The sequence below is a fragment of the Malus sylvestris genome, chromosome 9, assembly GCF_916048215.2.
Source record: "Malus sylvestris chromosome 9, drMalSylv7.2, whole genome shotgun sequence".
NCBI classification, from domain to species: domain Eukaryota; kingdom Viridiplantae; phylum Streptophyta; class Magnoliopsida; order Rosales; family Rosaceae; genus Malus; species Malus sylvestris.
In genome coordinates, this window is record NC_062268.1 from 3,901,693 (window position 1) to 3,918,286 (window position 16,594).

The following is a 16,594-nucleotide window of genomic DNA, read 5'->3' on the forward strand; positions in this document are numbered from 1 at the left end:
TCCAACATTTCGTAATGAAAGCAAGTTGTTCTTAAAGAAGTAAACAATACTAAAACTGTGATCAATAATGAAAATTGAATGCGTTTCGAATTTTCTGTACATAAGAAAGACTCGATATAACATGCCACCCCATGCTTCCCTAACAAATCACTACTCAATTTCTTCTAAACCCGCTCATAATTCTAACAACTAGGTACGTCTGACATTTAAGAAAAATAACTGTGGAAAGGCACATCCAAATGCTTGCAAAAACCCTAGCGCCTGCCGTCTCCACCGTAACTTCACCATAGCCTACAGTGGTTACAGAAACAACCGACAAATACATAGCATTCTCCCAGCTCTTCTTCCCCAAGAAGTGAAACCCAATACAGCCTACTCCCACACACAGAGCAGGTGCCGCTACCGCCATCACTACCCTAAAACGGTCCTCACTCACACGAAAAAAGTTTACTACCTTCCTAAATCGTCTGAGGAAAACCTCACCGATAAAAACAAAAAAAACACCTCCTGAGTAGCACCAAATCCAACGGACGAAGAAAATCAGAAAGGATACTAACACCTTTGACCGCTCAGTTTTGGGGACGATGTCACCATACCCCACACCGGTCATTGTTTGAGACATTAGGTATAGTGCCCTAACAGACTTTCTAGTATGGAATTTGCTATGATCAGCAAAGTCGCCACTCAACAACAAAAAAAATATATAAACGAAGATAGATAAGACTAACCAACTAAACATCTTCCAAGCCCAACTCTTTCCACCTGCACTTCCCTCTCTCTCCCCTATCCCTACTCCAGCACCTCCAATGGCTCGATTTTGGCGATGCATAGCTCCCTCACCTATAAATTTACAGGTTTAAACAATCAAATCCTTTTCATATACTCTGATCCACAATTACAAACCAATAGATATAATTGATAAACTTATAATTTGGAAACCCATTTGATAGAGAATTCATTAGCAACAATAATTAGCTAGAGGACATCAGCTTCCTCTTAAGTATAATCTTTGTTACCAAAAAACTAATGGACTATCAAAACACAAACAAATTTGTACACGTCCCAACAACAAAAGGCTCCACCAACAACCAAGTCAAAAACTAATGGCTTGCCCCGTGAATTATCCTCCAATACTAATCTCTTCCCTTCATGTCTATTACCCTCACCTTCCTCGTTTGTTACCTCAATATCAACAGCAACATAGTTCACACTGCCCCGAGGATTGATTCGTCAGATACTTCTTTAAGACATTTAATCAAACATATGGCGTGTGTATAAAGAATAGAAAAAAGCAGTACGAGAGATGGAGGAAGTTTATTAAAAACCTGGGAATTGATTCATCATATACGTCTTTGCGTGTGGGGGGGCGACAGCGCTTGGCTGGCGGCGGTGGCCTGCTAATGGCCGCTGCTTCCAATGGCCAATGCCAGAAGGAGCTTCTGGCCTTTTTGTATCGAGTATGTCTGGAGGCTGGATTTTGGTTTAATTAATATATATATATATATATATATATATATATTAATTAAGCTACCACAGGGCAGTAAAGAATAAAAATAAGGATGTGATATCCACACATCCCATTTTATTTCTCACACACTTTTTTAATTTTCGGCCTTCAGATCAGATGAGTTGAAGAAGATCAACGGACATAAATTATCAAGAAGTGTGTGAGAAGTATCCACACACCCCTAAAAATATATATAATTTGAGAAAATTCAAATAAAATAGAAAAAAAAATTGAATAAATATTCCTGAAGTTGTTGTAGACCCTTTGCGGGGTGCTCATCGTTTTGATGGTAAAAAACTTGAGAAAAGTTGTATTAAATGACTCACAAGGTGCCATGTGGCACATATTAAATAAAATAATATATAAGGTCCAAAGTTTGTATAAAATCATAGAAAAATAAAAAAAAATATCCCCAAAGTTGTCACGAATTCCTTGAACCATGCTCGACAAGAAATGAGCATAAAACCTTGATTGTGAGTTGATATCAAATAGGAGGAGTTTACGAATGTTAGGTTGGTTACTTGGTGTTTGTCTTCTTACATGATATAGTTCTACAAGTTCCATGATTTGTTGCTTAAATGCACCTCCTTGGCCAAATACAATGTTCATGACGCCGGTTTGGTATATCAAACATACCGCATAGAAGATATCGTGTTCCCGGTCATATACCAATCGATAAAAATATTTTTCACATTTGTATAGTATTTATTATGAATATTAATAATTTTCAACTCTTAAAAATATTGTTCACAAGAGTTTATATGGTTTTAAACATTCAGAAGACGATGTAACAATCATTCAAAGCGTAAAGGCATCCACGACGACCGTCGGCATTTTTTTTTTCACATTTTCACACTTGTAAATTAATTGTTATGAATTGTTGCATGTTTTTAACTAGAACAATATAACCAAGCAAGTAGTGACCCCCAATGTGAATTAACCAATCAGAGTCACCCTTAGAATGCGTATGGTCTCTTAATGTGGATTAGCCAAGCATGACCATAGGCATTGAAGCATATCATAGTGTGGTTCCCAATGCATATTAACTAAGCAAGACCACCTCTGAGAACAATGTATCCAAGTAAGTAGTGACCACCCAATGCAAATTAACGAAGCATAGTCACCCTTAAAATGTGTATGGTCCCCAAATGAAGATTAACCAAGTAGGATCATCCATTCCACGTACAACACTGCTACATGGTGCAATCTCATTATCACACATCCTACATCATACATCGACCAACATGATTTGCATTGAAAGTACATGAATTATGAATTCCACATGAAAAACTCATATTTAGTCACAAAACTTACAAGTTCTACAGAATAATTCTAATATGAACTAAGTCTAATTAAGAAAAATCAAAGGAAGAAGAAGAAGCAAAGTAATGGAGAGTCTCGCCAACGCCATGAGGATGTCAGCATACACACGAACAATCTCAAGTTGTCAGCATACACACCGTTCAACAGTATTATAAATTTCACATTGGCTTGACTGATCCGTGACGTTGTAATTCGGGGGAGAAAGGTCGCAGAAGTAACGCGAAAACACGAGACCTTTATCAATTCTGAAAAATCCGGTCAGCTTCACCCCCAATTTGGCGGACCCATAACAACCATCACCTGCTGACGAGGAGTTGGAGGAGATTATTAATTCCTTGGCGGCGTCATCGCTGACATAGGCCTTCGCCGTCGCGAAGGTGACATTGAAAGTGGTCTGGGTAATCGTGGTTAAAGCCAAAAGAGGCAACGGCGTCGTCGCGAGCATCAGTTTGTCCTTCGTCTTCTCGTCCCCGTAGAAGAGATCCGCCTGGAGGCTCTCGTAGTACAAGTCGAGTTTGGTGTTGGGGTTTGCGAAGACCAGATAAAGTTCCACGTGACGGTTAAGGAATGGTAGCGGTTGGCGGCGGAAGGAGGGGTCGGGGCGAGTGGGCACGGGGACACGGCGGCAGAGTAGATGCAGAACTCGGGGGCCAAGGGGTTGAGCCAGTTTTCGTGCGCCACCTGGAAGTAAAAGATTATGCTCATGCCGCCTACGAAGAGGATTAAATATTCCTAAAGTTGTTGTAGACCCTTAGCGGGGTGCTCATCGTCATGTGGCACATATTAAGTAAAATAATATATAAGGTCCAAAGTTTGTATAAAATCATAGAAAATTATAAAAAAAATATCCCTAAAGTTGTCACGAATTCCTTGAACCATGCTCGACGAGAAATGAGTATAAAACCTTGATTGTGAGTTGATATCAATTAGGAGGAGTTTACGAATGTTACGTTGGTTACTTGGTGTTTGTCTTCTTACATGATATAGTTCTACAAGTTCCATGATTTGTTGCTTAAATGCACCTCCTTGGCCAAATACAATGTTCATGACGCCGGTTTGGTATATCAAACATGCTGCATAGAAGATATCGTGTTCCCGATCATATACCAATCGACAAAAATATTTTTCACATTTGTATAGTATTTATTATGAATATTAATAATTTTCAACTCTTTTAAAAATATTGTTCACAAGAGTTTATATGGTTTTAAATATTCAGAAGACGATGTAACCATCATTCAAAGCGTAAAGGCATCCATGACGACCGTCGGCAATTTTTTTTTCACATTTTCACACTTGTAAATTAATTGTTATGAATTGTTACATGTTTTTAACTAGAACAATATAACCAAGCAAGTAGTGACCCCCAATGTGAATTAACCAATCAGAGTCACCCTTAGAATGCGTATGGTCTCTTAATGTGGATTAGCCAAGCAGGACCATGGTTCCCAATGCATATTAACTAAGCAAGACCATCTCTGAGAACAATGTGTCCAAGTAAGTGACCACCCAAAGCAAATTAACGAAGCATAGTCATCCCTAGAATGTGTATGGTTCCCCAATGCAGATTAACCAAGTATGGTCATCCATTCCACGTACAACACTGCTACGTGGTGCAATCTCATTATCACACGTCCTACATCATACATCGACCAACATGATTTGCATTGAAAGTACATGAATTATTAATTCCACATGAAAAACTCATATTTAGTCACAAAACTTACAAGTTCTACAGAATAATTCTAATATGAACCAAGTCTAATTAAGAAAAATCAAAGGAAGAAGAAGAAGCAAAGTAATGGAGAGTCTCGCCAACGCCATGAGGATGTCGATCTCGTCAAGGTATAATAAAAATCAAAACCCCCTTCTTCCCTTTTTATATGTTTTCTGTTGATTTTTCGGTTTTCTTTTGCTATTTGGTTGTTGAAACGGAAAAATTCATTTTTTGTTCTTGCGTAAATTGCAGATTAGGATCTAGAAAATAGAGGGGAGCGACAACAATTGGGGTGGATAAATTGAGTAAATTGCGTAAATTAGGATCTAGAAAATTCATTTTCATAAATTATGACTTTTATCAAAATTCCAACTTTATTTTCCTCATCCAAACATAGTGTTAGCAATGGGATAGGTGGATAAACAACATAGTGTTAGCAGTGGGATAAGTGGATAAACTGCTAAAGATGGTATTTATTATTTGTTGTTCGTGCCCATAGAAACTAACTTCATACTCAATTTGATTTTGTTACATTATACCAATTCATTCTTACTGATGAATGCACACAGACTATGATGAGAACTTGATATTAATACGCTAATAGATCTCAAGATCAATGCGGTGTTTGACAGTTTTAGAACCCCTTCTAAGTTCTAACCATGTAATCTCCAAGAGTAAATCCCAATAGTCACGGTCATCATCAGTTCAGTTGTACCACGGTTGCTCGTGAGCAGTCTAGGGCAACTTCAAAAACAGAAGTGTTCAGAGCAAAAGTGCAAAAACAAAATTCTCTTCTCACCCGTGATCAAGCCAAATAGTTTCCGACATGTATAGTCGACATTGTTGGTGGATCATGTTGCATTCGACTAATGTAAGCTGGATGGTTTTTTGAGGAGGTTGGTAAACTGTGATGCTAACCATATATATATTTTCCTACCTACCTCCAAACTACAACAGCCAGCCTAACAATGACCACGAATTTTTGTTTCGTTTATAACAAGATTAACAAAATAACACGCAAAGACTCCTTTCCATTATGATTATCGATAGCGATAGTATGCGAAAGGTTAAAAACAAACAAAACAAACAAATACAACTAGCCACAACATTATCCTAACCATCATCACAAAATTACAACATTCAATTTAACTGAAACTGCAACTAAAAAGTTAAATAAATAATAACTAGGATGAAGATCAACAAATCGATCAATCAATCTCAAGTTGTCAGCATACACACCGTTCAGCAGGATTATAAATTTCACATTCGCTTGACTGATCGGTGACGTTGTAATTCGGGGGAGAAAGGTCGCAGAAGTAACTAGAAAACCAGAGACTTTTATCAATTCTGAAAAATCCGGTCAGCTTCACCCCCAATTTGGCCGACCCATAACAACCATCACCTGCTGACGAGGAGTTGGAGGAGATTATTAATTCCTTGGCGGCGTCATCGCTGACGTAGGCCCTCGCCGTCGCGAAGGTGACATTGAAAGTGGTCTGGGTCATCGTGGTTAAAGCCAAAAGAGGCAACGGCGTCGTCGCGAGCATCAGTTTGTCCTTCGTCTTCTCGTCCCCGTAGAAGAGATCCGCCTGGAGGCTCTCGTAGTACAAGTCGAGTTTGGTGTTGGGGTTTGCGAAGACCAGATTAAAGTTCCACGTGGCGGTTAAGGAATGGTAGCGGTTGGCGGCGGAAGGAGGGGTCGGGGCGAGTGGGCACGGGGACACGGCGGCGGAGTAGATGCGGAACTCGGGGGCCAAGGGGTTGAGCCAGTTTTCGTGCGCCACCTGGAAGTAAAAGATTATGCTCATGCCGCCTACGAAGAGGATTAAACAGAGGGGCTTAATTACTGCAGGCCAATGGTACCAATGGTCGGAGGAGGGATTCTCAGGTTTTTCTCCCATCTGATTCTGATGTGATGATTTGATTGCTGCACTTGGAGCTTTTTATACAAGAAATTTGATGCTTGTCTTTTAGGTTTTGACTTCATATCAGACGAGGAGAGAGAAGGAATCCCATTTATCGACAACTACTGTACAATGTGAGTCAAGTCCTACTTCTACTAGGATTGATTTTCACGTGTTTCTTTTTCTGTCTTTTTTTTTTGTTTTCTTTTTTTACACTTCCGTTTTTAGTTTTTTTTCTTTTTTTCTAATTTTATCTAATTAACCTAATGGACTTTTTAATAGCTATTTCTCTTCTCTATTGTCACTTAGTATTAGAGTCTGGTGATATTCCTTTTTATTTAAAAGTGAAAGGTCTTATGTTCGAATCTAGTGGATGACAAATTTGATATCAAATTAGGTTGCCCATTGTGCGGCTTAGCCGAACTCCACATTCCCTTGATGTAAAAATATTGATGTACTAAAAAAAACTATTTCTCTCCTATTTCTCTCCTTGCCTTCATCTAATAGGGTTTTGATTTTTTTAGTTTATTCGGTTTTAAAGTTTTAGGTATTTGAGTCTATTTCAATGAGATTTTGAATATATTTGAAACTTTTTATAAAAATTGATATTTTTAAAATTAAAGGTTAACATTTGGCTACATTCGATAAATACACATGTTGAGACGATGGTGCAATATCAATGAAAAGTAGATTTGCGAATGATACCTAGCTAGATTCGCAAGAGAAGGACAGATAGAGCAACCTGACTAAATATATTAACGTTTTAGAAAGAATAAATAAACGGGTATAAAGCGTATTAAAATTGGTATGGCTAGATTATTTAATCCAGTGGCTTATTTACACAACCGAATCCGTTTATTAATGCTGTCAGGTCTCTTATCCTAGCTCCCAAACGGCTGATGTTGGGTTTCTCATCGCCGCCTCCAGCAGCGAGTACGTAACCGCCACGTGGGACTTGACGTGGTCGCTATAAACCCCAACCGGAAGCTGGACTTGTGCTACGAGAACCTTCGGGCCGATATCTTCTACGGCGACGACAAGGAAAGCGACAGCAATCTCAAGCAGGGAACGGAGTCGTTGCCTCCCATCTATGTAAGTAAGATGAACCAGACCACTCTTGATTTCTCAGTGGTAATGGCGAGGTCGTACGTCGGAACCGACGTGGCCAACTAACTAATGATCTCCCCCTCCTCCTCAAGTTGTTATGGGTCGGGGAGGCTGTGGCTGAAGCTGTTTGGTTATTTTAGGTATAATCCTAGGTTGTTTGCAGTGGCTAGTGTCCAACTGTCGCGCTTGTCTTGCGATCTTTTCCCACCGAATGGAACGACGGGGCAGTCAAGGGCATGCTAACATTGTAATCCAACTTATAGGTGTATTTTCTGGTCTGATTCAGATTGATGATTCAGATTATGTTTTTGCTTCTGGCTTATATTTCAGTATTTGCCATGATTATGCCACTTAATTGTTCTTAAAAATCGTTATTTATCATTGCTAATCCTGTCAAACTGATCGATAAAGCATCCACAACCACAGGACCGACCTGTAACTTTGTAGTTGGAGTCTGCTATACCCATAGATACTTCTCCAGCTCTTTGGAAGCATTGTACTAGTGCGACACGGGCAGTAACAAACTTATCATCTCACATATAAAATATGAATGGCATTGATAAAATATAAAATATAAAATATGCAAGTTTATATTCTAGCAACATTGGTGAAAAGTTTCTCCTTGGACTTTTTCCGATTACGGGGTTTGCACAAGTGTTTCCGGCCAAGTTTGAGTCAGCTGATTCTCACCAAGTAAATATTGTCTTTCACGGTTCATCCACCTATCCCATTGCTAATACTTCCCGGCGACACATTCAATTGCTTTAAGTCCAGACGAAGTCTGTCAATCAACCAATATACTTTAGTCGAATTTAGGGTGTAATTTATCAAAAACTGTAAACTCACGGACCTTGTCGTCCACCTCGATGGAACTAGCCCCTGGGGGCTTCTGGACACCCGTGCTCCTCATTTGGAGCCTCGCATTGGCAACATGTGCACAAGCACATAAGACCCCAATGAAGGTCAATTTATCAGGCAAAACCCCGGCTTTTACCATTTGAGAGAATAGCTCAAGCGCCTTTTCACCATGCCTGTGCATGGCTAACCCTTGAAGCGTGGCATTCCAAGACACCGAATTTTCTTTCGCTATCCCATGAAAGACTCTAGATGCTTCATCCAACACATCACACTTGGCATACATATCAAGCAAAGCATTTGACACGGGACTACTACATTTGAATCAAGTCCTCTCCATAGAGGCATATATTATTAAGCTTATATATCAGTGAATGATCTGCTCTTTATTTCTTATCAGCTTTGAAGCTCTCGATCTGCCATCAAAAGTTCATCAATGGAAGCTTGTTTTTGCTCTTCACCAAAACTGTTACTTCTCCCAACAGAAATTACACTCAATTTCAATCCAAAAGAGATGGCATTCCATCTTCAATAACACGTAAGTTGTTCTTTTGCTTTTCTGTTTCAAACAGGGAAATATTCCTTTCTCTTCTTCTGTCGAATGATAAGTAGCCGTGGGGAGTCATCTATGCCGTCCAACGATGATCGCAAACCTTCCATTGGTGCCGATTGGCGATCATTCAGAGCAAAACTGGTAGCTGCAGAGAAATCAAGGCCTAAAGAGCCCACTTCAGCTTCCTCACTTGTTGATCTTCACACTCTGGTGAACCAACCTAATCCCATCACTGTTGGTGACAAATGTGCTCACACAATCCACAAGTCCGAAAAGGGCTGCCTACTCCTTGCAAGCAAAAACCACGGCGGGGTCCACATTTTCGAGCGGACGATCATTTGGGTGTTGTCCACTGGACCTTTGGGCCCATCCGGCATCATTCTCAACCGGCCTTCCCTCATGTCGAACAAGGAAACTCGATGGACCGCTCGAGACGTGGCGGGCACGTTCTCGGACCGGCCGTTGTTCTTCGGCGCGCCGTTGGAGGAGGGGTTGTTCTTGGTGAGGCCCAAAGGGGGTGATCATGCGGTTGGGAGGGTGGAGTTTTTGATGACGTGAGGGGGTTTTATTATGAGAGAAATTTTTTATTATAATCGAAACACGAGTGGTAGATCGCATGATTTTATATAAATGGTGAAAATTTTTAATATTTAAGCTATTAACTTTTTTAACACACATATTCCACTATTTGTATAATAACACGTGGTATACCACTCGTGTACAATCACATTGAAAAATCTCTGGTATTATGGGACAAAGGAACGTGTGGGGTGTGCTGCTGAAATAGTGAAAAGGGATACGGTTGGGCTTGGTGAGTTTCGGTTTTTTTATGGATATTGTGGGTGGGAGCAAGGGCAATTAAAGAATGAAATTAAAGTTGGTTATTGGACTGTGGCAAGCTTGTAACCCAAGTGTGATTGATCTTAGGAGTGCGGGGAGTGTTGGGCTTTGTGAGAAGGTCCTTGGGCTTATGGAAGTGTGAATCTTATTATAAATCTCACACTAATTATATATTGAAAAATGTAAATTGTCATGCCAATGTCCTATATAATCAAATCTTTATTGACATCTAAAAATAATGGCTAAACTATTTGAATGGCACACTTTCAATGTGAATTGTTAACTAAACTTTTGTGGTGAGCTCCGTTATCAATTAGTATCTAAACATAAATGTCTATTAGTTTCCATTAAATAAGCATATATGAGTCTCACGAGAGAGGTTAGAGTTGTCCAATCAAACCAAATTAAGAAACCTAAGGCATCCGTCTTGAGTCTTTGGGTTGACCAATCAGATTTGAGCAAAAGAAACAAAAGCGAAATCCAAAAAAGCAATCAAATTTCTAATTTGTTTGCAAAATTGCAAATAAAAATTTAATACAAACTGGCTGTACTTTTCGATTTTCTCTCTCATATTCGTTAAGTCTTAAACAAAAGATAACGTAAACCACGCTCCTTTCAAAGCACGTGGAAAAGACCCACGACCACCTCAGACACCAAACGTCACGGTCGGGTTACGTGGCGGAACAAGGTCACTCGCGTGGAATCCACACTCCGAGGAAGATCGAATGATTGTAAGTGGAGTCAGCCACTTTGGGAAAGTGTCTGGTAGGTTGTTCGTTGCTTCAGTGAATTCAGTTGTCTCCATCCTTTTTAGTTCTTTCCCTGAAAACCCACTTTGGGAAAGTGTCTGTCAGGTCTTTTTCTGCAAATGCATACAAAGGGGTGGGGCCTTTTGCAATGAAATTCCCTGAAAACCCACAAGCCGGGAAAGATGGAAGAGTTCATGATCTGCAAGCAATTCCATCCCTAAAGGCTTTGCCTAGTATCCAGCGCATTTATTCATTCAGTGAATAATAATAGGTTAAATGCATCTTCATTCTTAAAAATAAGCTGACACCCAACTCATCTAATATTATATTAATTTATTCATATCAATTAATATTTTATACTTTAATTTATTTTTTTCTTTTTTCTTCCTTTCTCTCGAAAGGTCTAGCATTTTTGTTTCCTTCCCACTGCTGCCATTCCCTCTCCGGTCCTTTCTCCCCTTATTTCTCCGACCAACCGTCTATCTCCTCTCTCTTTTTTTCCCTTTTTCTCCAGGTTTTATTCTTCAAATGAGGAAGCTAATTATGCACCTGATTTCATGTAGATCGAAAGACCAGCATGTCTTTCTTCTTATTCCTCGAATAAGAGAGAGCTATGTCTGTGTGGTCCCTGTGCAGAGCAACCGGAGTCCCAGCATTGGCGGAGTGGAAATCGGGAAGAGGAAGGAGGGATTTGAGATGGGGTGTAGATGAAGAAGGCATACGGGTGTATCAGATGGGGTTCCAGGGATCGGGAGGCGTCGGAGGCTCGACGGAGAGTGATGGAGGTGGAGATTGCGATGAGGGCAGTGCAGGTGGAGATTGCAGAAAGAAAATTAAAAAAGGCCACGACGTCAAAAATAAGACAATTCAAAAGGAATCTACGGCGTCCACTATTTATCACTATGGCTACGTCTATAATATAGTCCAAATAATTATTTAGAGAATAATCAGTGCAGTTCTAATCGTAATTTGTTAGATAAAAAAGATATTGCTTCTCACGGCATTCATGAGATGAGACCATAATATATGAACAAAGTCTATTAAAAGAGTAATAATAAGTAAACTAATAATTTAATCATTAGCATTAGTCATATCTAATGATGGATATAAATTGCGTGACTATTATTAATTAATATTACGGTCTAGTGATATTCTTCTTCACTTGTAAGTAAAAAATCTTAAAGTTCGATCATTACCAAAAACATATTTGAATCATATTATTGCTAGCTACCCTCCAACTCCCTTAATATAGAAAATATTGTTTGTTTAAAATTAAAAAAATAAATAAATAATATCACGTGACTGTTTCTCTTTCCTTTCTCATGCCTTCCCCCAACAATCATACATAACTGCAATAGAGAGAGAGTTCCCCAAACTTCGAACAAAATCAGCATATATATGTATACAAACATTTCGGTTAACCCTCTGGTGCTTAGAAAAGTTACTTAAAAAAAAAGGACTAGTTGATGATGTAGTGCATCATTTCAGCCTCTTTCTGTCCCTAAAACTTATTATTTGATTCATTAGTGTCAAGAATCGAACTTATGACATACTGTGTAGAAAGCGAACCTGAAATTTATCCATTTACCACTGAATCAACCGGTAGGTCTCGGGTTCAAGACTTGGGAGCAGCCTCTCCATAAATGGGGGTAAGGCTAGCCGACATTCACCTCTCCCAGACCTTGTGTAAAGCGGGAGCCTTGTGCACTGGGTACGACCACTGAATCAACCCGGGTGGTTCTCTACTTAGAAAAGTTAGTTTCCTAGAATGTTTCTCTTGTTTTGTTAAATTGTATCAATCATAAGTAATATAAACATTTTCTGGAAAAGTAACTTTGTAGTGTTTCTTATAAAACACTTGGATTTTATTTTATAAAAAATTTGTCCTAAAAAACTACTTCAAGTAAAAACACCTACGAGTAGAAGTACATATCATTTCAAATGGACCCTACGGGTCGATCTCCGACGCGTGAGGTCATCCACGTAGAACACACCTTGTGGGCGTAAAAGCTCCTTGTCATGTTGCATTTCTGTGGGTCAGAGGTCTCAAAATGTTTGTCCAGTCCATATCGAAAGGCTTTTGTGCAGGTGCTGTTGCAACACCTTTTTATGCCTGTGACAAATTGAAGGGGCTCATATTGCAAGGGCTATCTTTACTTATAAGTTATATCACAGTTGAACAATACATGAATGCCAATAGCTCGTAACTAATTTATTCCTCTATCATTGTATTAACAAACAAACAAAAATTGTAGTGGCTAAACTTTACTAATTCCTTTTACCAAAAAAAAAAAAACTTTACTAATTCAGGCTTAGAGCACGTCTATATGAATTCATATTCATTGTTTTTGAATTTGTGAAATAAAAAAAAATTTAAAGAGAAGTTTGTTGAAAATAACATGACAGCAGAAACCTTCAAATTCTCTCATATTATTTATCCTGAAAACAATACTTTCATGTCGGAAAATATATAATATTCTATAAAACTTATCATCGTATGTCAGCCGAAAAGTTCAAAACCTGAAATAAATAAATCATAAGGTCAAAAAGATAATGAGAATGTTATGCACATCGTTTGTTAACACGGGATTTTGTGGCCACACGCTTTGGAATTACTTTCCTTTCAAATATTTACATGAAATGTCACCCCATCACCCCATCAAAGAGTCAATACGCGTTCAAGGTAGTAGATTTTGTAGATATTATTTGAAAATAGGATAAATTGTCATTTTCCTCCTTAAACTATCACTCTATTATCAATTTACGCCCTAAACTATTTTTTCAGCCAATTAACCCCCTGAACTATATATAATGTGTCAATTTACACCTTACCGTCAAATTTTTAAACTTCATTCCAAATTCTGTTAAAAAAAAATCAATTCTTTAATTTAAAAAAGAAGATCACTTTTAACTATTAAAGTAAAAAAATACTAAAACTTGAAAAGAAAATAAAAGGAGACCCTATTCTCCAGCCTACATTCCTTTAACCCAGAAATTCCATATCCTTCCCTGTCCGAACTCCACCCCCACCCAACCCGCCACCTTCTTCACGATTCTCTCTCTCTTTATCTCCCTCTCTAAAAAAATTGTGGGGTTAGCGGTAGATTTGAAGTCCATATTCAAGCAGCCCAAGGTGGAGGGGCGGCTAACGATTCAACTCCACCGCCACCGCGCCGGTTCCGATTTAACTCCACCGAGCCGGTTCCAATTCTGCCATGCCACCATTGCTGATCCTTTGCACCTTAGAATCCACATCACTGATTCCACTCCAATCACTAGGAGTCTGGGAGGCTGTTCTCTCTCTCTCTCTCTCTCTCTCTCTCTCTCTCTCTCTCTCTCTCTCTCTCTCTCTCTCTCTCTCTGTGAACCAATCCTCCGTTTGCTATTTGCAAGGGTTTTTTTTTTGTGGTTTGTTATTAATTTCTTTATTATTTTTTATTAATCACTATTTTGCGTTGGAAATGACAAAATCACCCTTATTTTTAACATCTCAATCGATGGAATTTAACAAATTTAATAGTAAAGAGTACATTGGCCAATTTTTATAGTTCAGGGGGTAAATTGGCTGAAAAAATAATTTAGGGGGCATTGACAATAGGGTGATAGTTTAAGGGGAAAATGACAGTTTACCCTTTGAAGTATCAGTAATATCATTGGGGTTTTTTAGTATGATTGGTACATAAGGTGATATACAACGTATCATTATGTAAATAGTGGGATAGATGTGCTAAAAAGTTAATAATTTTAAAAATAAAAATTTCCATCACTTCTATTAAAATACATAGTATACTACTTGTATTCCCGTTACAATGAAAAATTTCTCGCCGCATCAACTCATCAACTACTTTTGACGTGGGTTCTTTTTATTTGTTTTGAACCTTTCAATTAAATTGAAGAAGAAATTTTTTTAGTGTTCTACACTTTTCACTTGCACGTGGATAACCGTATTGGAATAGCCCACTCAAATATTTAAGATATCAGTAATATCATTGGGGTTGATTTCTTGTGTTTATCGCGAACAATTATATAAAATAATGCATAAAAGGCCTGTAGTTGCTTGATTAATAATTCTTGAATTGTGATTATTATTTTATGTTTCCATTTTGTGTCATTTTTTTGCTCTAATTTGGTTACAATTATATCTGCGGGGAACATTGCAGTGGGATAAGTAGGCAATTGCAACAACACGGAGGGTAATATCATATGAAACTGTTGAGGACAATGTACAACAACGAAGCATATACCAACATAAATTAGTTCTCTGAAAGTACCTGTATGTGTAAGATGTGGAGTGAAGGCACTTTTCCGTCGGCTTTCACTTTGGAAGCTCAAGACGCAGGGGCAGTGTGAATTCAAACGTGACGGACGGTTTAAGTGGCGGAACAAGATCACTCGCGTGGACTCCCCACTCCAGGGAATTGTACAATGGCTTTGTATTGCTTGGTCAGCTTATACGACCTTTTCTATCAAACACACAGCGATCAGTTTGACATGGAAAGAAACAGAGTATCATTACATATTGCTTTTGTTGTGAATAATATGTGGATGGCCCACATGAATAGTTTGTTACTATTTATACACAGTATTTTCACTATTCATTTGTGGAAATTTTGTAAAATGAATAGGATTGATACAGTAACTTTTTCCAAAAGTTTGTGCAGAAGAGAGGAAGAAGGGAGTGAGACTCGCGGAAGAGGAAGAAGGGAGTGAGACTCACGGAAGAGGAAGAAAGAAAAGAGAGGAAGATGAGATAATAGAGAAAATTATTTCTGTACTCTTATTATTCTAAATTATAATGAAATCACTATTGCTGCCCCGAGGACGTACTTCAGTCACACTGACTGTAAAGAAACCTTGATAAATTTTGTGTCTTGTTTATTTATTCCACTGCACCCACCATCGATTTTACAACAACTTTGAATTTTTTTTAGTTAAATACAATGTAAAGTATAACGCAGATGCATGTACCAGCAGGACTACATCTCATCAATTTCTATGTCTTATTTTGGAGCATAATTTAAAGATACACAAAATACATAGGATATGATCCATAAAGCATTTCAATACATATAGAATTGTCCTCAATGAGTTCTCATAGTTTTGAATATATATTTTTTTTATAACTACATTAATACAAACATTAACTACCTTTCTCACTAAATATAATCGATTGTCATTCATCCGAGACATCACTTAATTTGTTGGAAAATTACACAGAGATATCCAAAAATAAAATTGCCCAAATGGGTAGTTGTTTGTTGACTTTGTTTTAGGCAACGACAAGATAGCCGTGAAAGAGAGGGGATAATGGAATAGGAAGAGTTCAAACTTTATAACTCATTTTGCTGTTTGACTATTAGGTTGGTAATAATTTTTATGAAGAAATCAGTTTAACATAAAATTAATTAACAATATAAATTACGAACAATACATAAATTGAGTAAGGTTCTAAAAGTCGCTAGGCGCTAGTCGGGCAGCGGGCTGGGGCCTAGCGGCTAGGCGGGGCCTAGACGGACTAGGCCGATTTAAGTAAATCTATCATATTTCATGTAAATAAGTGTCTGCTTCTACTTGAAATATATATAATTTCATCATAAACTACAAAATAGAATGCATATATATCATGAAGTATTGGAACTTAATGAAAACACGTGAAATAAGGATATAATGTTTGTTCATTCAAGTATGCAACAAGTATCTTATAATTTATTGGAAAAAAACAAAATGCAAATTGAAAGTTACGTATTTTCGGTCTAAGTGAGTTGCAACGTAGGCGGGTGCCTAGGCGGGCTAGGCGGGTGCCTAGGTGGTCTAGGCGGGGATTTTTAGAACAGTGAAATTGAGTAATGTACAATATAAAATAATTGTAACATGTGGAATTAATTTGGGATCTCCTTCTATATTGCTTTGGTATATCTTATCGCACTTGATTTTGTCATTTTTTTTAAACTGCAGATGACACAATTGTAACCACATTTGAGCAAAAAACAAAACACAAAATGAAAATATAAAATAATAATTACAATTTAAGAATTATTT

The 16,594-nt window shown here is 38.1% G+C and overlaps 1 protein-coding gene and 1 pseudogene across 1 annotated transcript; one reads left to right on the forward strand and one right to left on the reverse strand.

Annotated features, from left to right (window-relative positions):
* Positions 1–56: 56 nt before the first annotated feature.
* On the reverse strand, positions 57–1,478 carry LOC126583840 (two-pore potassium channel 4-like). The gene is made up of 2 exons (XM_050248376.1): positions 1,326–1,478; positions 57–840 (listed from the first exon to the last, which is right to left on the reverse strand). Exons 1-2 carry the CDS (start codon positions 1,342–1,344, stop codon positions 155–157), a joined length of 705 nt encoding a protein of 234 aa, XP_050104333.1. The 5' UTR covers positions 1,345–1,478; the 3' UTR covers positions 57–154.
* A 7,371-nt stretch (positions 1,479–8,849) lies between these two features.
* On the forward strand, positions 8,850–9,948 carry LOC126582532 (uncharacterized; annotated as a pseudogene).
* The last annotated feature ends 6,646 nt before the right edge of the window (positions 9,949–16,594 follow it).